The 20,290-nt window shown below is 52.8% G+C and overlaps 1 protein-coding gene across 24 annotated transcripts in view; it reads left to right on the top strand.

The window, feature by feature from the left end:
• Positions 1-20,290, top strand: part of FAM193B (family with sequence similarity 193 member B) — a 32,815-nt gene that overhangs the window by 4,323 nt on the left and 8,202 nt on the right. For 5 of the 24 annotated variants that reach the window (XR_016235584.1, XR_016235583.1, XM_051843658.3 and 2 more), the window contains 5 exons: positions 8,992-9,097; positions 10,985-11,216; positions 12,242-12,617; positions 16,950-17,151; positions 18,074-18,313. Coding sequence is in view for 21 of the 24 variants with exons in the window: in XM_051843658.3 (XP_051699618.1) it covers positions 8,992-9,097; positions 10,985-11,216; positions 12,242-12,617; positions 16,950-17,151; positions 18,074-18,313 (1,156 nt within the window). In the remaining 3 variants the exon portion in view is untranslated. Of the gene's footprint in view, positions 1-1,566; positions 1,628-8,991; positions 9,235-10,984; positions 11,217-12,241; positions 12,618-16,949; positions 17,152-17,393; positions 17,643-18,073; positions 18,314-20,290 lie in introns of those variants that run through there. The other 19 variants (XM_089335151.1, XM_089335152.1, XM_089335150.1 and 16 more) reach the window with 16 other exon arrangements.

Genomic DNA, 20,290 nt, shown 5'->3' with positions numbered 1-20,290 from the left:
GAGTCCTGGGTCCTAATAAATGACCTTTGGAAGTGTTTCAGCCTCTCCATTTGTTTCCTTAGGCACAGGGATGACAGTGAATCCAGGCTCACAGGGTCAGTGGTAGGGTCCAGCAGTACAAGTACCATGTGTCATGTGCTTCGCACAAGTGGGAGCTGTGATCAGTGGTGGCTGTGGATGCTTGGCACTGAGCATGCCCACGACATGGTGACCTCAAGGATAGGTCAGGGAAGGCTTCTCAGAGCCTGCAAGGCTGAGCACAAGTTCTCCAGGGGACAAGGCAGGAGAAGGTGTCTTAACCAAGGGATGATAGATACAAAGACCCAGAGAGGACAGCTGCCCAGCTCATTTTTAGAGTGCTGGGAGATCAGGCTGAAGAGGTTAGCAGGTTTGGGCTGCATCCTGTAGGCAGAGACGAAGCCATGAAAGGTTTTAAGAAGGAAAGTGAACACAAAGTTCTTTCTGATAGCAGGTAAGGAGGTAATTCTCTGTGGGAAAGGCAGTAGTGACTGCTTGATGCCATTTGTCCCTCAACCCAGCCTGGCTGTCATAGCCTCTGCTTTGCTGGGCACTGTCAGACCTGAAGAATGTGCCTCCAGGCCTGGATCTCAGGAATCTATTGTTGTCCAGTTGCCCCAGGTGATTCTGAGTGTGGCTGGATCTGGAAACTGAAGAGTTGAGGAGGCCCAGAGTGTTCCTCAAAGAATGGGACTCCCCAGGGAGGGCTTTTCCACAAGCAGGCATAGGAACACCCTTAGTTTAAGAAGAAACATGCAACCTTCCTGCAGTCCTCCAGGTGTCCTGTGAACAGAATGCTCCAGCTGCTAAGATTCCGTTGTGTGCCCAGTTCTCCCCCTGCCCACTGTGTGCCGTAGCCTCTGCTACAAGACAGGAACACAGTGACTCATGGGACATAGGCTTTGCCCTTGAAAAGTCATTTCTGTGGAAAGGATGGATTTCAACCACTAGAATCATCTCTTCCAGCAATATGTTTAAAAAGTGTTAGAACATTCCAGAACAAAGTCCAGTTCATTCTACCTGGGACGGAGGAGGAGGAGGCAGAGAGCAGCATGCATGGTGGTGTGGCTGGGCAAAGGGATGTCTCACTGTCCTCCAGGGCAGGCTGTGGAGAGGCTGAGGAAAGACATGCTCCGGGGGGAGTGCCCTGGGTTTGTGTCCTCCGGTTCCATCGCCATGCTCTCACCCTCATCGTTCTCACTGCAGGCTGCCCCCAGCTGGACAGCTGTGCGTCCTGTAGCCTGTGGAGGAAATGCCGCAGACCCATAGGCCACCGCCTCCGAGTCCCTACTCAAGGCTCTTAGCTCCCTTGGTGATTTCCTTCTCCATTCTGAAATGAGTAATTTCTGAAAAGTGGCCTATGGAAACAAAGGTGGAAAGAAGGGCCCCAGGGACTTACTAGGGAGTTACAGTCATGTTATATAATGTGGACCTGGGGGTTCAAGGAGGCCTTGAGGGTCACTTGTCTAGTCTTCTATCCTGTGCTTCAAGAAATAAATTTGGTTTGGGCAAGTCTCACTTAGTAAGTTTCCCTGTCATTTCTTCCAGGGCAGAAGAGGAAAGAAACTAACGGGTATTGAGCACCTACTGTGTGCCAGGCCCAGGCCAGGTACTTTACGTAATTTATTTCCTTCTGTCCTCACAACTCTGTGAAGCATGGTTTTATTCCCATTTCAGGAGTGAGGGGATTAAGGCTTAGATAACTGGGTACTGTTAAGAGTCTGCTGAAGGGAAGAATTGGGATTTGAACTCACAGCTGTGTTGTCTCCAAAGTTCATGCTCTGCATCCCTGCCGTGTGAAAGCTGTGCTTGGGTTAGAGTAGCGGAGTGGCAGTTGGCCTGAGGATGCGGGGGACTCAGCAGCGTGGGCCTTCTAGTGGCTTCTTGCACCAGGATGTCAGCCTTGTGGGGGTGGAGGCTCACTGCCCTGTCCTCGACTCGACTGTACACCCAGAGAGGTTCCTCCAGACTGGCTTTGTGGTGTGAAGCAGCTGTTCCACCTCCCGCGAGGGCTTGAGCCCACACCCCAGTGGGAATTTGCTCCAGGGCACTGAGGGGAGTTGTCAGCTCCTGAGAGTTACCTGCAGCTCTGGCTGCCGGCCTCAGGATGGTCTGCAGTGTCTTAGTTCAGATGGCCCTCTCATCAGGGACTCAGTGATACAGCCTGCCTGTAGCACAGCATGCTGGGGAAGGGGTTGGTGTGGCTGTCCTTTGTGTCAAGCAGCTGAGACGTGTGCCAGATGGACTGTAATCCTGTGTGTGTGCATTCATTCATCCAGTGAATGCCTGCTATGTGCCAGGCCCAGGACAAGCCCAGGTTCCTGGGCATACTTAGATGACCAAGATCCACTCTCTGGCCCCAAAGCACTCACATTCTACCAGCGACTCTGCACAGAATATATTTATGGCATGCTATGGTAGGTGCTGTACTAAAACAATGAGTTCTCCTTAGCCTGCTCTAGCAAAAGCTTCATTGACCCAGGATCTTAGTGGATGAGTTAAGAATTTGCCAAGGAGTAAATGTTTCCCAGCACTTAGTACAATGGTTGGCACAAATGGGGGCTCTGAGGAATATTTGTTGAGTAAAGGAACAAATCGATACTTGTAAGAATGAATGACGGTAGCTGGCCTGGTGAGTTTTTTCTAGGCTAGGGAGGAATCATTTTCTCTGCTTTTCAAAGGGAATTTTAGCTACTGTTGTTGTCTTCTGCCTGCCTTGGTGACCAGGAACCCTTGGAGTTGGGTGCCTTGAGAGAACAGAGAGCTCTAGCCCCAGGGCAGCTGGGTGGGTACAGCATGTGTCTTGGGGAAATCCTGGACAAATGTACACAGACCCTTGGGACTGAAAGGAATCCATAGGAGGAATGAGACCAGAATGAGTGCTGAAATTCAGTCTAGCTTCTGAGCAGTCCTTGGCAGCTGTCTTGTCTGGTGACCAGGGTAATTCTCTGACTTTCCAAATGGTGGGCCCAAGGCCAAGGTGGAACATCAAGTAATGCCACCAACGAGCTGTCCAGAGTGTGCTGCGAGCTGTGATTGTTGTTACCAGTACTGCCTAATGCACAGCCATGCTGACAAGTGCCACAAGAGACTGTCCAGATCAGCAACTCCTGCAGTGTTTAATCTTGGGACCCCTTTGCATTCCTCAGAATTATTGAAGATCTTGTATTTATATTGTGTATATCTTGATATTTACCAAAGTAAATATTAAAGCTGAGAAAGTTTAAAAATAATCACTAGTACATTTAAGAATAAAACTATCATAAATAATTTCTTATAAAAAATAACTTTTCTAAAATAAAAATTTAGAATAGTCTAGTTTTCATTTTTGCAAATTTCTTTTTATCTATCTCAATAGAATAAGGCTAGATTCTCATATGCCCCTGTATTCAGTCTGCTGGAATACACTATTATGGTTGAAGAATATGAAAAAAAAATCCAACCTCACATAGACATATAGTTGGGAAAGGGAAAAGTATTTTAGTAGCCTTTCAAGATGATTTTCTTCTTTGAAATCTGAGACCTATCAGTGAAGGTTTTTTACTCGTTTATATTAAAATCCATTGGTTTGTTTAGCACTTCATTTTCATTTTATTTGAAAGGCAGAGAAACAGAAAGAGACAATCCACTGATTGACTCCCCAGGTGCCCACAACAGCCAAGGCTGGACCAGGCTGAAGCCAGGAGCCTGTAACTCAGTCCAGGTTTCCTGTGTAGTGGCAGGGTGCGCATTAGCAGGAAGCGGGAATCAGAAGTGGGGCCCCGTGTTAAACCCGGAACTCGAGTATGTGGTGCAGTGTTCCAGGCAGGTGGTAGCTGGAAGTGGGGCCCCATGTTAAACCTGGAACTCGAGTATGTGGTGCAGTGTCCCAGGCAGGTGGTAGCTGCCACACCAGCGCTCAGGACACCTGCCCACCCCCGCACATGTGCTGTAAATGGATCCTTGACCACTGACTTTGTAATATGCTCCTGTCATTTGGGAAATAGGTTCACTGATCATCCAAATGTTTTCCCATCCTATTTTCTGATACCAAGAGATAATGTGTTAATGTCACCATCAGTTTCATCAGCAAAGTCTTAGGAAGCTGTCAGGCTCATTTGGTGGTGGTCACAAGCTTTCCAAACTCCAGCTTCCATCAGAAAGCTTGAATTTATCATTGACCACAAGTAGTTGTTTTCCTTGAGATGATGGGCTCATTTTGTTTATTTTTTGAGTATATATCTTTGCATTAGCAAATGTCTGCATTAGCAAGAAGCTGGAGTCCGGATCTGGAGGTGTGCATCTGATATGGGATATGACCATCTTAACTGCTAGGCCAAACTGCTGAGAACTCCTGGATATAATAACTGCAGATACTGGCCCCATTCTTGGGTTCTGGCTCCTTCTACTCTGGGGATGTAATCTCCTGCAAGGAACCCTACACTCTCCAGAGGAAGTTCTGGCATTGCTCAGAGTAAATCAGAATTATCTTGGTGCATTTTGGGACAGATCCCAAACCAGCAGAACCTCTAGAACTTTTCCTTGCTTTTCTCCTGTCTTTTGCCTGAGCCTGCTCCTGTACCCTCAGCAGCTCTGAAATTTAAATTGAGGTGAGCTTGAACAGTTAGTTGTTGCCCTGGGCTGCTGGTTTTTTGTTTTGGTTTATTTATTTATTTATTGAAGGTCAGAGTTACAGAGAAAGAAGCCAGGGAAGAGAGAGATCTTCCATTCACTGAGGTTCACTCCTCAGATGGCCGCAATGGCCCCTGCTGAGCTAGGCCAAAGCCAGTAGCTAGGAGCTTCATCCAGGTCTCCAACTCAGGTGGCAGGAGTGGACCATCTGCTGCTGCTTTTCCCAGACTATTAGCAGGGAGCTGGATCAGAAGTGGAGAAGCCAGAACAGGAACTGGCGCCCATATGGGATGCCAGCATCAGTCATTTCCATCAGCCTTTGTGATGGAGGTAAATAATTGGCTTTCATTCACACAGTAAATGGCTGACCATTGTGAGGGGATACCTTGCCAGGTGCTAAAAATAGAGTTTGAGGACAGCAAGTTCTGGGTTGACAGACTCTTCAGGCATAAGGAGTCAAAAATGCTAAAATTTGAAAAATGGCAAGAGGTCACAGTCAAAAGGAACTCTGAACCAAGAACTTTTCTCTGTATCAAAGCAAAAATCTGAAGGAACAGGGCTTAGGATTCTCACCACCCTTTCTGGCCATTGCAGGAATGAAAATATCACAGAGACATGTTCCTGGCTCCACCAGGCATTATGCCCAGCGTTAGGCACCAGGGTCTAGCGTTAAGACAGGAGCTTTGGAGGTGGCCCCTCCAAACTGGCTGGACCAGTTTGAACTTAAGTTGACCAAACTCAGGATCGTGGGTACACTGGTCTCTAGTGCACACTTAGTAAGAGCAGAGCAACCAAGGAGCCTAGTGAGCAGACTGTGCCGGCTGCCTGGACCCCTCGAGCTATACTGTCAACATCGCCCATGTCTTAGCCTCTAACAGCTGTATGCCAGGGGAGTGGCAGCCCTGCTTCAGTGAGAGCTTAGTCTGCTTTCTGGGCCCTGGTTTCTTTCTTAAACTGAGAAGCCACTCTGTCCTGTAAAGTTAATTCCATTAATGGCTAATTTCATTTATTTGGTATACTAGTTTGGCTCTGCAGAGAGTCATACTATGTTTCCATTTACTGAGGGTATCATTATAATATGTGAAGGATGGATTCCACACCTGAGATTGGAACTTTGCAGGTGGAGGTCCGGGGTGGAGAAATGGGCCTTTCTGTGCAGGAAGTGGTCATTTCAAGCAGTGTCTCACCAAGCTGCCTGTCAGCTGAATTGCTGTGGGGACATGTCACACGTCTGATTTTGCTACCACATGCCCAGCTCAGCCTGTGCTCGGAGCCTCACCCTGTGCCATACTGTGAGGGATCCAGACAGGAGTCAGAGCTGGTGCTTCTCACCTGGGAGCACAGCCTAGTAGAAGGGACTGCAATGGAAGGCACAAATGCTGTTGCCAGGGCAGTGTGCTGGGAGGTCAGAGCGGGCAAGAGTGCACGGCAGCCCAGACGCTGGGAAAACCCTCAGGACCACCGTCCTGTTTAGGCTGGCCTTTAAGCTAGGCCCGCCTGGCCACATGTGTTGGTAAACAGAGGAAAGAGGGATGTCTGTGCAGAAGTGGGAAGGTGCTGAGAGTGTGTGGAACTTCAGGATCACCTCATGGGGTTGAGGGCAGAGGTGAAGATACCTAACAAGCCACCTTAAATTCGTGGCCCGCGGAAAATCCTCATGCTCTTACACAGTGACATTTATTCTTCCCTGTTGCCGCCATCATGTTGTCGCATGGTGCCACATGTTGCACCTGGCAGTGGACTTGGAGCCTTAGCACATTGGATTCTTACAGACAGGCAGACAGCTTAAGAAGAACTTGTCCAGCTTCAGGCAGCTGTCAGTGACGGGAGGCCCAGGGTTAATGCCGAAGCTAGTGTTCTCCCCACTGTGCCCCAACCCCTCCCACAAGTGCTTGGCACCACCTGCAGTCACATTGGTCACACATTTCACTCATAAGAATTACATATTTTCTTTTTTTCCCCAAAAAATCTTTATCTGAAAGCAGAGTTAAAGAGAGGAGAGACAGAGATCTTCTATCCTCTGACTCACTCCGCAAATGGCTGCAACAGCCAGGGCTGGGCTGGGCTAGGCCAAAACCAGGAGCCAGGAGCTTCCTCCAGGTCTCCCACATGGGTGCAGGGGCCCAAGGAATTGGGCCATGTCTACTGCCTTCCCAAGCCACTAGCAGGGAGCTGGATGGGAAGTGGAGCAGCTGGGACTTGAACTGGCGCCCATATGGGATGCCAGCGCTGAAGGCCATGACTTAACTTGCTGTGCCACAGCGCTGGCCCCTGTACATCTGCTTTTGAAAAGAGAAGCAATGTTTATTGTACTTTGTCTCATATATTAGACATTGGAATGCTTGGGCATGCCTACAAAATTATGTGTAGTGTATTTTGCATGCCGTGGAAGGGACTTTAAGAATAATCTTACTCATCCAAGGTTTTCATCTTGCATAATGACTTTAGAACCTAACATCCAAAAAAAAAAAGAAAATTCTATTTTCTTGTTTTTGTCTAAGGATATGATCATCGTTATAGGGAGAGGTGCTTGGACACAAGCCTTACCTCCTGTACTTGGAGTTACTATGAAACCTTGTACCTATGAAAGGTTCCTTGGGCCAGTTCTCAGAACAGCCTCTTCTGACTTAACTTACCCAAACAGTATCCTCTTCCATCAGCCTCCCACCCATTGCCGTCAGTTCCCATTGCAGCTCTCACAGAGCAACTGCCTGGCTCACCGAAGTGGGCCTTGGCAGGAACTATTTCAGCAGTGTCTGCTTTGATTTCCACGTAGAAAGTTTCTCTGGGACACTTCCCCAAGTTCCTTGTGCTTCCCCCAGTGTTTCATTAGGCTCCTGGTACTACCGTTTGGTGGACCAAAGGTCAAGGACTGAGGTCAGTCTAAGTGTAACATTACAGATAGGATGCTCTGATGGCACCTCATTGTGAGGTACTTTCATGCCAGAAGAAATGATAGCATTTGTTTTATTGCTAGAATGAAGATTATCCCCTTGTTGTTCCCTTAGGCCTGTGCAAATACATGTTATCTCATAGTGAGTAAATTTAGAAGGGTGTATCAGGGGCCAATTGTGTGATAAATCACCCCAGAACTCAGTGACTTAAAACAGCACCATTTACAGTTTCCCGTGAGGCCAAGGCCAAACCGGTGTTGCTGTTGATGCAGGAAGGTGTAGCCTCTTCTCAGCTGGGCTCTCACCTGTGTCTCTGCTCAGACTCAGTCTCCTCTCGCATCTCCCCAGCAGCCACCCTGCTCATGCTCTCATGTTAGGGCAGAGGGGCCAGAGTAAGCAAGCCAGCCACGCAAGAGAGCAAGCAGGGCACGCACACTCTTCCACTGCTGCTGGCAGTGAGTTTGCTAGCATCCTATTGGCCAAAGAATGTGACGTGGCCAAGCGCAGTGTGAGTGGGAGGGGGCTATAATGTAGCAGGGAATGGGAATAACTGGGGCCATTAAATACAGTCAGCCTCCTGGTCAGGAGCCCTCAGTGTGAAAGAACACCTGTACACTTGGACTTCTGGGTCAAGTCTCTCCTAAGAAGGGAAAAAAAAAAAGGTTACATAAGGCTGTGTGCTGGACCTGCGTATGGGCCTGCACAGCCTAGCACTGTGCCTGCTTGTGCAATGATCCTCACGACAACTCTGCAAGGTAGGTAGGAACTGGAGCTCACAGAAGTTAAATAACTTGCTCAAGGTCACCCCACTGACACGTGGTCAGGCAGGGATTAGCACTGCGTGTCTGTCTGACCCTAAAGCCCAGGTTCTTTGCACCATGCTCGCCGCCAGAGTCTGCCTTGCCTCAGCTCCCACACCATTCGTTTTCAATCGAGTGGATGCTGTTTGACTAGCTCTCCAACCCCTCCTTCAAAACATTGCCGCAGTCCTGAAGGAATGGTACAGCGCTAAGAAAACCCATAGGTTCTCCCAAGTTCTCCGTTGACTGGAAGCTTTCCGCCAGAGTGGGTTCATCTGTAGGCTGTACAGGCAGCTTGAGAATTGTCCTAGACATGCTGGGGGTAGGGGGTGGCTTCTCTTCTCACCTCTAAGAGCTGAACTCGGGGCCTTAGAACATTTGAGCACGAGCTTTGGAGTCAGACTCGCTGGGGTTCGGCCGTTCGCTAGCTCTGTAATCTTGGGCAACTCATTTAACTTCTTGAAATCTGTTTCTTCATCTAAAAAAAATGGGAATAAGAACACCTCATTTGCAGAGCTGTTACAAGGACTAAAATTAAATTATGTCTATAAAGTGCCTAACCCAGTGCCTGGCACGGAATAAGTGGCATCACTAACACTAATGGTAGCAGCATTTCGAAGGAGAGCCTTTCCCCCTCCTGGGAAACCCTGTTTCTGTCTGTTGGACAGGTCCCCCCCACCGCCAGCCAGTCTGTGCAGACTTGCTGCCTGCTCTGTCACCGGGAACGGAAAGGCTGGGAAGAAGGCCCTTCACAAAATGGACTGGTGTTGCAGGGTGAGAAGCTGCCCCCTGACTTCATGCCAAAGCTCGTCAAGAATCTGCTAGGCGAGATGCCTCTGTGGGTCTGCCAGAGTTGCCGAAAGAGCATGGAGGAAGATGAAAGACAGACAGGTCGAGAGCATGCAGTGGCGGTAGGTAACCGCTGACAGGGAGTCTCCACATACAGGAGGCCGCCTCCCCAGAGCAGGCAGGCTATCCTTCCCCGTCCTCTGTGGTGGCTTTCCTGGTGCACCCCACACCCGGGCGCCGAGAGGCCGCTGGGCTGCCCTGACGGCACTGGTGGCTCGGGTCCACGTTTAGGGGAAGAGGAAAGGCCCTCGGCAGAGTCTATGTGCAGGATGAGGGCTCACTCCTAGGTACTGGTGGAGTATAATCCCGTCTTCTCGTGGGACCCTGCTGCCTTCAGCTCTGTAGCAGCTCAAAAGCCATCTAGTGCTGCAGAGAGAACACTTTGAGGGCCTGAAATGGTCTCACTTGAGATAACCGGGGGCCATCTGAGTCTGCCATCCTGTGAGACACGGTGGCCAGAGTCTCCTCGTTCTCATTGCGCTGCAGACCTTCTCTTGACTCGGGACTGATGGCACTTTAGGACTCCTATCCTCCTGTAGGCAGCCTCACCACTCTCCGAGGACTCCTGTCCTCCTGTGGGCCGCCCTCACCACTCTCCCAGGACTCCTGTCCTCCTGTGGGCCGCCCTCACCACTCTCCCAGGACTCCTGTCCTCCTGTGGGCAGCCTCACCACTCTCCCAGGACTCCTGTCCTGTGGGCAGCCTCACCACTCTCCCAGGACTCCTCTCCTCCTGTGGGCCGCCCTCACCACTCTCCCAGGACTCCTGTCCTCCTGTGGGCCGCCCTCATCACTCTCCCAGGACTCCTGTCCTCCTGTGGGCAGCCTCACCACTCTCCCAGGACTCCTCTTCTCCTGTGGGCCGCCCTCACCACTCTCCCAGGACTCCTGTCCTCCTGTGGGCAGCCTCACCACTCTCCCAGGACTCCTGTCCTCCTGTGGGCCGCCCTCACCACTCTCCCAGGACTCCTGTCCTCCTGTGGGCCGCCCTCACCACTCTCCCAGGACTCCTGTCCTCCTGTGGGCAGCCTCACCACTCTCCCAGGACTCCTCTCCTCCTGTGGGCCGCCCTCACCACTCTCCCAGGACTCCTGTCCTCCTGTGGACAGCCTCACCACTCTCCCAGGACTCCTGTCCTCCTGTGGACAGCCTCACCACTCTCCCAGGACTCCTGTCCTCCTGTGGGCAGCCTCACCACTCTCCCAGGACTCCTGTCCTCCTGTGGGCCGCCCTCACCACTCTCCCAGGACTCCTGTCCTCCTGTGGACAGCCTCACCACTCTCCCAGGACTCCTGTCCTCCTGTGGGCAGCCTCACCACTCTCCCAGGACTCCTCTTCTCCTGTGGGCCGCCCTCACCACTCTCCCAGGACTCCTGTCCTCCTGTGGGCTGCCCTCACCACTCTCCCAGGACTCCTGTCCTCCTGTGGGCAGCCTCACCACTCTCCCAGGACTTCTGTCCTCCTGTGGGCAGCCTCACCACTCTCCCAGGACTCCTGTCCTCCTGTGGGACACCCTCACCACTCTCCCAGGACTCCTGTCCTCCTGTGGGATGCCCTCACCACTCTCCCAGGCCCTCGATCACAGGTCACCTCTGCACCTGCCACAATCTGTCCCCCAAATCCACCTCCTGCAACTGGGAGCACCACAGCCCCCTCCCAGCCAAAGCCTGGCCCTGACTTGTCCTTCCTTGTGCTTTGGCCATGGCGTAAGGGGCCTGGAGGAGGGGCCTCCTGTGGGGTAAGCTGAGGCAACAGAGGGTCACCCCCACTGTTGAGTGTCTGACCATGTGCCTTTTTCTTCCCCCTTCTCCAGATCTCCTTGTCACACACATCCTGCAAATCGCAGTCTTGTGGGGGTGACTCCCCTTCCTCTTCCTCGTCCTCTTCATCGTCCTCCTCCTCCTCCTCGTCCTCCTGCCATGGGAACTCAGGAGACTGGGATCCCAGCTCGTTCCTGTCGGCACACAAGCTCTCAGGCCTCTGGAACTCCCCGCACTCCAGTGGGGCTGTGCCAGGCAGCTCGCTTGGGAGTCCTGCCATCCCGGGTGAGTCTCCAAGCCTAGGAGAGCCCCAGGAACCATCCTTGTAGACAGCCACATTTCCATGCAGAGGAAGCCAGTGATGGAGTACTAAAATCACTTAAAAGTGGAGCTGCTGTGACAGAGGCGAGGGCAGCCCAGACTCTGACTATGGAAGTGAAGTTGACACGACTGCTGGTAGGGGAAAGTTCTCATTGGCTGTGACAGCTGTTCACATTGGATCTCAGAGGGCCTGGCAGGCACCTTCTGAGTAGAAGTGGAGCCTGGGAGGCCTTGAGGGAAATAGGACGTAGATCACGTAGCACCAGAGCCCTGCAGCGCCGTGGACAACCTGGGGACCCTGGTTCCCCAGGCCTCATTAAGGGGCAGGTGTAAAAACACTACGTTCTTCTACAAGAGGGTGGCAGCATGGGCTGCCCTGAGTATTAGCTAATTTAGTAGCTGTAGAAGCCACCTTTGCTCTGAGATAACTCTCAGAGACCCAGAGAAGAAACCCTTGGGTTACTGATTTTTTATGTAAATATGGTTTCTGGTCCTACTTCTGAGTGGAGCAATATTCAGATTAGGAGAATTTAGCAGCACATAATTCCAGTTACTTTGGTGCATGAGCCAGAAAGACTTATCAAAGCGTTGTCCTCCTTCTGGGGCCCCTGGGGAGTCGGGCATCCACTGGCTGCTTGGATCCACGTGGCCCAAGGGTACAGCCCAGCCTGCTGTTTCGCTGGCTTCTGCCCTGGACCCAAGGAAAACCTGTGCATAAGCAAGTCCTTGCGGGACCCTGAGTGAGAACACACACCTGCTGTTCACACCACAGCAGCAGCAGCATGGGGCCAGGACTCCCGCCGCTTTCTCCCTTGGTCCCGGGCTCCTCAAGCCCATCTAGCTATGCTGCTGCCTCTAGAGTCCTCCAGCCCCCGGGCTCCTATGTAAGAGGCGCTGCCCAGAGTAAGCAGGATGTGGCAGTGAAGCTGGGGTTTCCTTCCCTGCTCTGGACTCCCACTCTGACCCTTTTTTCCCCACTCCACCCACAGGTGAGGCTTTTCCCGTCTCGGAGCACCACCAGCACCCAGACCTCACTGCTCCCCCTAACAGCCCCACCGGCCACCATCCCCAGCCAGCATCTCTGATGCCGTCTCACCTCGGCTCCTTCGGCTCACCACCCCACTCACACCTGCTGCCCACCACCCTGGCAGCGCCCTTCCCCACCCAGGCTTCAGAGTGTCCTGTGGCTGCCGCTGCCGCCCCCCACCCCCCAGGGCCGTGTCAGAGCCCCCACCTGCCTTCCACCAGCATGCCGCTCCTGAAGATGCCACCGCCGTTCTCAGGGTGCAGCCACCCCTGCAGCGGGCACTGTGGCGGGCCCCTCCTCCCACCTCCGGGCTCTCAGCCACTCCCTAGCACTCCCAGGTAAGCCAGTGGCCTGAGGGACATACTCCCTGCTCGTTTCCAGTGTTGGAAAACTTTGCCAAGGGTGACCTAGAGTGGAAATTAAAGGATAAGGCTTCTCATTGTTTTTTCAATTATAAAAGAAATGTGCTTATTATTATTTTAAATTTTTATTTATTTGAGAGAGAGACACACATGGACACAGCTCCCATCTGCCCGTTCATTTCCCAAATATGCACAAGGGCCCCCAGCCAGGAACTGGCAGCCTAGTCCAAGTTGCCGTAGAGGGTGGCGGGAACCCAGGTACTGGAGCCATCTCTGCTGCCTCTGAGAGTCTGTATTAGCAGGAAGTTGGAGTCAGACAACTTCAGAGCCAGAAAAAAAGACAGAGCCAGGTACTGAGGCCAGGTGCTGTGGTGTGGGACCTGGGCCTCTTAATCCCTAGGCTGAGTGCCCACCCTTATCTTTGGATCAATTCAAAAATATATGAAGAAGGAAAAAGTGTTCTCACCACCTAAAAATAAACTTGTAACGTTAAGGTGTGTCTTCTTCAGGATGTTTCTATATACAAAGAATAATTAGGGGGCCGACGTAGAAGGTTCAGCCTCCGCCTGCAGTGCCAGCGTCCCGTATGGGTACCGGTTGGAGTCCCAACTGCTCCACTTCCAATCCAGCTTCCTGCTAATGTGCCTGGGAAAGCAGCAGAATATGGCCCAAGTGCTTGGGCCCCACATGGAAGACCTAGAAGAAGCCCCTGGCTTTGGCCTAGCCCAGCCCTGGCCGTTGCAGCTATGTGGGCCTGAACCAGCAGATGGAAGATCTCTCTCCTCTCTGTTCTCTGCCTTTCAAGTAAATAAATAAATCTTTCCAAAAAATAAAGAGGAATTAGGTGCATTTTGGCACAGCTGTTTGATGTGGCAGCTCTCCTTTAACATTGCACTGTGGTCACCTCCCCAGGGGCAGTTCTTCAGAGGACGTTCCAGTGACTGCACGGTATCTTACTATGTAGTTCTGCACAATTTACTATTCTCCGCCCACCCCCTTCCTGACATTTAGACATTTTTGTTGTTAACCCATGGTAAATAAGGTGAGCATAGCATCTTTTTTTTTTTTTTTTTTTTTTTTTGACAGAGTGGACAGAGAGAGAGAGAAAGGTCTTCCTTTTGCCGTTGGTTCACCCTCTAATGACTGGTGCAGCCGGCGCCAGGAGCCAGGTGCTTCTCCTGGCCTCCCATACGGGTACAGGGCCCAAGGACCTGGGCCATCCTCCACTGCACTCCCGGACCACAGCAGAGAGCTGGCCTGGAAGAGGGGCAACCGGGACAGAATCCGGTGCCCCAGCCTGGACTAGAACCCGGTGTGCCAGCGCCAAAGGTGGAGGATTAGCCTATTGAGCCACGGCGCTGGCCCGTGAGCATAGCATCTTTGCACCTAAATCTGTCTGAATGAGAAGTTAGGTCCCTTGGGGCGATTGCTGAAAGTAGCTTAAACTGAGAAAGGTTATATTTTTAATAGAAGAGAAAGTTTCAAAAAGTTGATGGCAAATGGAATTAGAAGTTAGTTTTGGTGCAAAAAAAGTTTGAAATCCAGACATCGTTTTTTATTTTTAAAGATTTATTTATTTGGCCGGTGCTGCGGCTAATTAAGCTAATCCTCTGCCTGTTGCACTGGCACTCCAGGTTCTAGTCCCATTCAGGGCACCGGATTCTGTCCCGGTTGCCCCTCTTCCAGGCCAGCTCTCTGCTGTGGCCAGGGAGTGCAGTGGAGGATGGCCCGGGTGCTTGGGACCTGCACCCGCATGGGAGACCAGGAGAAGCACCTGGATCCTGGCTTTGGATCAGCGCGGTACACCGGCCACAGTGCACTGGCCGCGGCGGCCATTAGAGGGTGAACCAACAGTAAAGGAAGACCTTTCTCTCTGTCTCTCTCTCACACTGTCCACTCTGCCTGTCCAAAAAAAAGTTTTTATTTATTTATTTAAATGGCAGAGTTACAGAGCAAGAGCTCTTCCATCTGCTGGTTTACTCTCCAAGTGGTTGCAACAGCCAGGCCTGGGCCAGGTCAAAGCCAGGAGTTGGGAGCTTCCTCTAGGTCTCCCACATGGATGCAGAAGCCCAAGCACCCGGGCCATCTTCCACTTCTTTCTCAGGCATACCAGCAGGGAGCTGGATCAGAAGTGGAGCAGCTGGGACATGAACCGGCTCTCATGAGATGTTAATGTCACAGGCAGTGGCCCAGTTGGCTGTGCTATAATGCTGGCCCCGCATACTTTTTTATAATATGCCCTGAACTTTGAACTTCCCTGGTCTCCCCTGTGGGTTGCAGGGGACTCGAACCAGTGTTCTTACAGGATGCCAGCATCAAAGGCGGCAGCTTAACCCGCTCCATTGCAACACTGCCCCAAACTGGCCCCAGATAATTCCATTCCATGAACTTTTTGAAGTATTCTTGGATTTTTGAAAGTGAATTCTTTGGAGAAGATAGATGTGTATTTTTACATTATAGTTCAGCTGTGTGTCTGTTATGTATTTATATTTTCCCACTCTGAAATCCTGCCCTCCCTGACCTGGCCCCTCGTGATGGTTCTCTGCCACACACACGTCTTTAACACACAGCGTTGCTGGTGTCTGTGGCTTGGCATCCTCTGGTTTCCACCCCATGCCACTCCAGCAGCATGTGTGCTCCTGCGGGCTGTTGTTAGTGGTCAGCTTTAGAGGCTGGTGAGTGCTAACCATAGTTCACTCACTTCACTGTGCACCAGTTGCTGAGCCTGGCAGTCATCCCAACATTTTGGCATTGTAAATAATGTCTCTAAAGATGTCTTTGTCTTTAAAACGTGTTCCCTCTTCTGGATTCTTCCACTTGGAATGGATTTCTCAGGGTGAAAAAAGTTCTCATCAAAGCCGTTTAGGGTTTTATTTTTCTATATTCTCAGCAACACAGGAATTTTCATTTAAAAAAGAAAAAACAAATTTATTAATCTCATAGATGAAGAATGGGGACTTTAGAATACACCACAGGGCTGTGCTGTGGTGTAGCGGGTAAAGCTGCCACCTGCAATGCCGGCATCCCATATGGGCACTTGTTCAAGACCCAGCTGCTCCACTTCCAATCCAGCTCTCTGCTATGGCCTGGGGGAGCAGTAGAAGATGGCCCAAGTCCTTGGGCCCCTGCACCCATGTGGGAGACCTGGAAGAAGCTCCTGGCTCCTGGCTTTGGTCTGCCCTAGCCCTGTCCATTGGTGACCATTTGGAGAGTGAACCAGTACATGGAAGATTGTCTCTGTCTCTCTGTATTTCTGCCTTTCAAATGAATAATAAATCTTTAAAAACAAATACGGTGCAAGCACCCGTGGTAGTGGCTCCTGCCCGGCCTCCCTTTTTAGCCCTTTCCTCATACATAAAGTTCTTTCTAGGAGGGGGCTATGATGGCCTGCCCAGCTCCCTGCCACCTCAGCCTTGGCATGGGGACCGGCCCTGGTGGCACTTCAGCTGCTAATGGCCCAGTTCAGGGCTGTGTCTCATCCTTTCTTAGCCTATGAAAATATTGTTAGAAAACCACCCCCTCCCCCGCAGGGTTCCTGAAATCCAGAGACAGAACACTGTCAGGGGGAATGTGAGCTCTGCACAGACCAGGCCCACATTTGACCACTGGCCCGGCAAGGCAGTCGAGCCCTCTGAGCTTCGCCCTCCACCCCTGCAGACTGGGGAACCTGACACCTTTCACAGGACCTGGGTTGGTTAGAAATGGTGCAGGCAGCAACTCACAGGCCATGAGCCAGAAGACACATTAGCCTTTCCTCAACTCGGTGTCTCGTGGATATGGCAGCCTCACCCACTGGTGTGCAGCAGTGGACCCCGTCACAGGCACCTTGGGAAGTGGAAGGACAGGGGCCTCACTGACCACCCTGAGGAGCCATAAACCCACCTCCTGCTCAGGTGTCTGCTTACTGAGCACCTCTGTGCAAGGTGACTACGCTGCACACTGGGAACCAAAGATGGACATGGCACCTCCCTGCCCTTGGGGACTTCACAGTTGAGTTTAAGAGGCAGATAGACCATTGCCACAAAAGATTAGCAGGACAGAGGGGAGTGTGTCGTGCCCTGGAAGGGGTGTAGGCAGTGGGGGCCAGCAAGGGAGGCACCAGGGAAGCTTCCCGGGAGAGTAGTCTGGATGTGTATGATGGGGCCTGAGGGACAGCCAGGGTGCTCACCCCGCTGTTGTGAGAGGTGCTGACGTGGGCTGACGGTTGTGGGTCTGTGTACGGTGAGACAGGCGGAGGGCAGTGCAGTGGAGACACTGCAGCCTCCTGTGGCGTCCTCTCACCTTTGGCCCTGTCTTTCTCCCTGTCAGCAGGGACCCAGGGTGCAAGGGGCACAAGTTTGCACACAGTGGCCTGGCCTGCCAGCTGCCCCAGCCCTGTGAGGCGGACGAGGGGCTGGGCGAGGAAGAGGACAGCAGCTCCGAGCGAAGCTCCTGCACCTCGTCCTCCACCCACCAGCGAGATGGGAAGTTCTGTGACTGCTGCTACTGTGAGTTCTTCGGCCACAATGCGGTGAGTGAGTCTGCCCGGGCCAGAGAGGGCTGGGGGCCAGCCAAGGTGAGCAAAAGGAGCACCCTGCTCTCCCCAGAGAACCCCCTTGCTTGTGGTGGTCATCACCACACTGGGACCCCCACGGGTCCTCACACCTGCGTCCGCTTGCTTGTGCCCCACAGCACACTGGTGAGGTTGGGGGTTTAAACATTTCTGCTGCCTTTGTTCTCGTGGTTTCTCTTAAGATTGACTTTTTTTCCTTAGGCGAAAGGAAAGGAAGTGGCAGAAAGAAAGCTATGATTCTGATGAGTATGTATACGTGTATAATCCCAGAGAAGGGAACGCTTGTGCGTGATGAAGGCAGAGTGGAAGCAGAAAGTCTCTCAGTTCCCCGAGTGTGGCAGCCTGCCGAGGGCCAGCCCATGAACGCAGACAGCGCCAGGAGGGAAGCTCAGATCAGAGCACCTGCTGCCTCCGGACAGGGGGAGGAAGCAGTTCAGAAGTCTCATAAGGTGAAGAGGAAAGGGCTGCTGGCTAGGGCAGAGCAGTTGAGGCGAGGAGAAAGGAAGTAACCCAGTTGCTGGTCACCTTTGAGCGAGGGGTTATTCTTTACGCTCATTTTAGAGATGACAAAATTGAGGCTCCCAGAGACTCGGTGGCTCGCCCAAGGTCATACAGCTTCCAAGTGATCAAGCCCAGGCTCAAACCTGCTTCCCTGGCTCCCCAGTCCGGGTTCACCCAGCTCTGCCCTGTTCCCCTCCCACTCCCGGCACCTGTTGCCACCTAGGCTGGAGCCCGGCTGAGGATGGAGCCGTGTGGCATTGATGGCTGGTGGTAGACAGAACAGTTGTCTCGCTCCTCTGCGCATACTTGGTGCCAGCGGGTGGGAGTGCTATAGGCCGGAAGGCCTGGGGTGTAATGTCGGCACCTCCCCCTCCCCCAGCCACCCGCTGCCCCGACGAGTCGGAATTATACCGAGATCCGGGAGAAGCTCCGCTCGAGGCTGACCAGGCGGAAAGAGGAGCTGCCCATGAAGGGGGTTGCCCTGGGCGGGATCCCTGGGGAGCCCGCCGTGGACCACCGAGATGTGGATGAGCTGCTGGAATTCATCAACAGCACGGAGCCCAAAGTCCCCAACAGCGCCAGGGCCGCCAAGCGGGCCCGGCACAAGCTGAAAAAGAAGGTGGGTGTGGGGGGAGCTCAGCTCTGCCGCCTCTCCCCTCCGAGGAATCCCTCGCCCCAGCCCCCAAGACTTCTGGGGTACACATGGTGCTGGCCGCCGACGGCCTTGGCACAGCTCACTGCTCTGGGAATTTCTGGATGAGTTTGGGAGGCTTCAGGGTCAGGGAGCCTTGGGGGCAAGCAATTAGAAGGACAAACCACGCGCTGGTCTTCGAAACTGCTTACTGGATTCCTCTAAGCCGAGGAGGACTTGCTGCAGTCGGTCGGTCACTTCCTCATTCAGCAGACGGCTCTACTCTAGAGACGGGGAGCCACAGTGTGGCACAGTTGAGTTCTCACTTGGAAGTGGCTCAGTCCAGTGGGGAGACTGGCACAGAAGTGGACCAGCACATTTGTCTGTGCCAAGTGCCAGGGTGAGGGGAAGCCCCCTCCTGTCTGGGACACGGGGAGTGAGGGCTCTGCCAGCAGTGCGGGCAGTGTGTCCACAGTAGAAGATAAGGACAACACCCAGGCCAGCAGAGGGGCAGGGCTGGCCCTTCTGGGCCCTGCTGGAAAGCTTTGACTCCATCCTACAGGTGAGGGGAGGCCATGGATGGTTCTTGGCAGTGTCTGCCCTTGGTCAGATCTGGATTCTAAGATGAGGGAGTGGCCACATGCAAGGTAGATTGGAGGGGTGGTCCCCCAAGTGGGAAAACCTTTTTGATGCCTCAGGCAGGAAGTGCTGGGCCAGAGGAGAGAGAACTGAGGGTGGAGTCAGAGCAGAAGTTTTGTTTTGTTTTGTTTTGTTTTGTTTTTTCCCCCAGAGGAAGCAAAAATGACAGGCCTTTTGAGCTGATGGCAGGACAGGAGATGGAGTTGGGGATGTCTCCCCAGTGGTTCCTTGGGAGCAGTAAGATGATGGTGCCTTTCCCTGAGCCAGAGGGAGGCTTACAAAGACTCCGGAGTCAGCCAGCCCACATGGCTCGGAGGTGCCACGGGAGGAGTTGCAAGCAGAGATGTAATTGAAACTGTGGGGATGATCTCTTCTTGGCGCTGAGGGTAGAAGCTGCTGCCAGATGCGCCTCCGGGCTTGGTGGCCTGTCCCTTGCGGCTTCATGACCTCTCTGCCTGCCCACCGCCATCAGTAGTGCCACAGTCGTTGCCGCCTGTGGGGGCCTGGCGTCCAAACAAATCGGAGCTTGACAACCAGCTAGTTCCAGTTCCAGGGCAGTCAGAAGGCCCTAGTGCTCTGGAAGACAGAAGTGACTCTCCATCTTTTTCCAGCCCAAAGGACAACCAGGACCCTTCTGCAGCCTAAAGTAGTGGTCAGCATTTTCCTGCGCCCAGCCAGGGGCGTTGTAGGTGGGCTGCAGTGGTCTCTGTGGCCTTTTCTGGCATCTTCCCACAGCAGTTCCAAGTTACCGCTGGTGTCAGCTTCTCAGGAAGCTTTACTCCCTCCCCTGTACTGGAACCTTCTTCCCGTATTCCCACCACCTCTTGCGTATCTGTCTTGGCTGCCGTTTGTCTTGCTGTCCTCACTCATCCAAGGCTCCCTGCACCCATAACATCAGCTAAGACAGTGTAGGAGCAGGGGTGCGGAGAGACCATGCAGCCCTGCCTGTTCAGACTTGGTCGTCGTGGGGTCAGAGGCAGACACAGGCATATATGCAGGCAGTTACATGCTCAGGGGAGGGGTGATTGTGGTCACTGCCTGCTTGTACAGCAGTCTCCTCCCATAGGCCCTTGCACCTCCAGGACCTAGCCACTTCCGGGCTGTCCACCAAGAATGACTACCTTGTAGCTGGCCAGTGAAGGCCGCTCTTTCCTCCTGCCTTGGGAGATGGATGAAGCCAAGTGTCTTCCTGCTCCAGCATCCCAGTTCCAGTCCTGGTATCTCTCTCCTAGTGTACTAGTCCCTGGCCCTTTGAAACTGCACCCCTGGCTCTGTCATTTTTAACCTCCTGGTCAGTCTTCTTCGTTCACTGCAGACTGTGCCCTG

Source organism: Oryctolagus cuniculus, chromosome 6, assembly GCF_051225735.1.
Source record: "Oryctolagus cuniculus isolate XC-2025 breed Fujian yellow rabbit chromosome 6, ASM5122573v1, whole genome shotgun sequence".
Classification (NCBI taxonomy): Eukaryota; Metazoa; Chordata; class Mammalia; order Lagomorpha; family Leporidae; genus Oryctolagus; species Oryctolagus cuniculus.
This window is presented reverse-complemented; position numbering and strand designations above follow the sequence as displayed.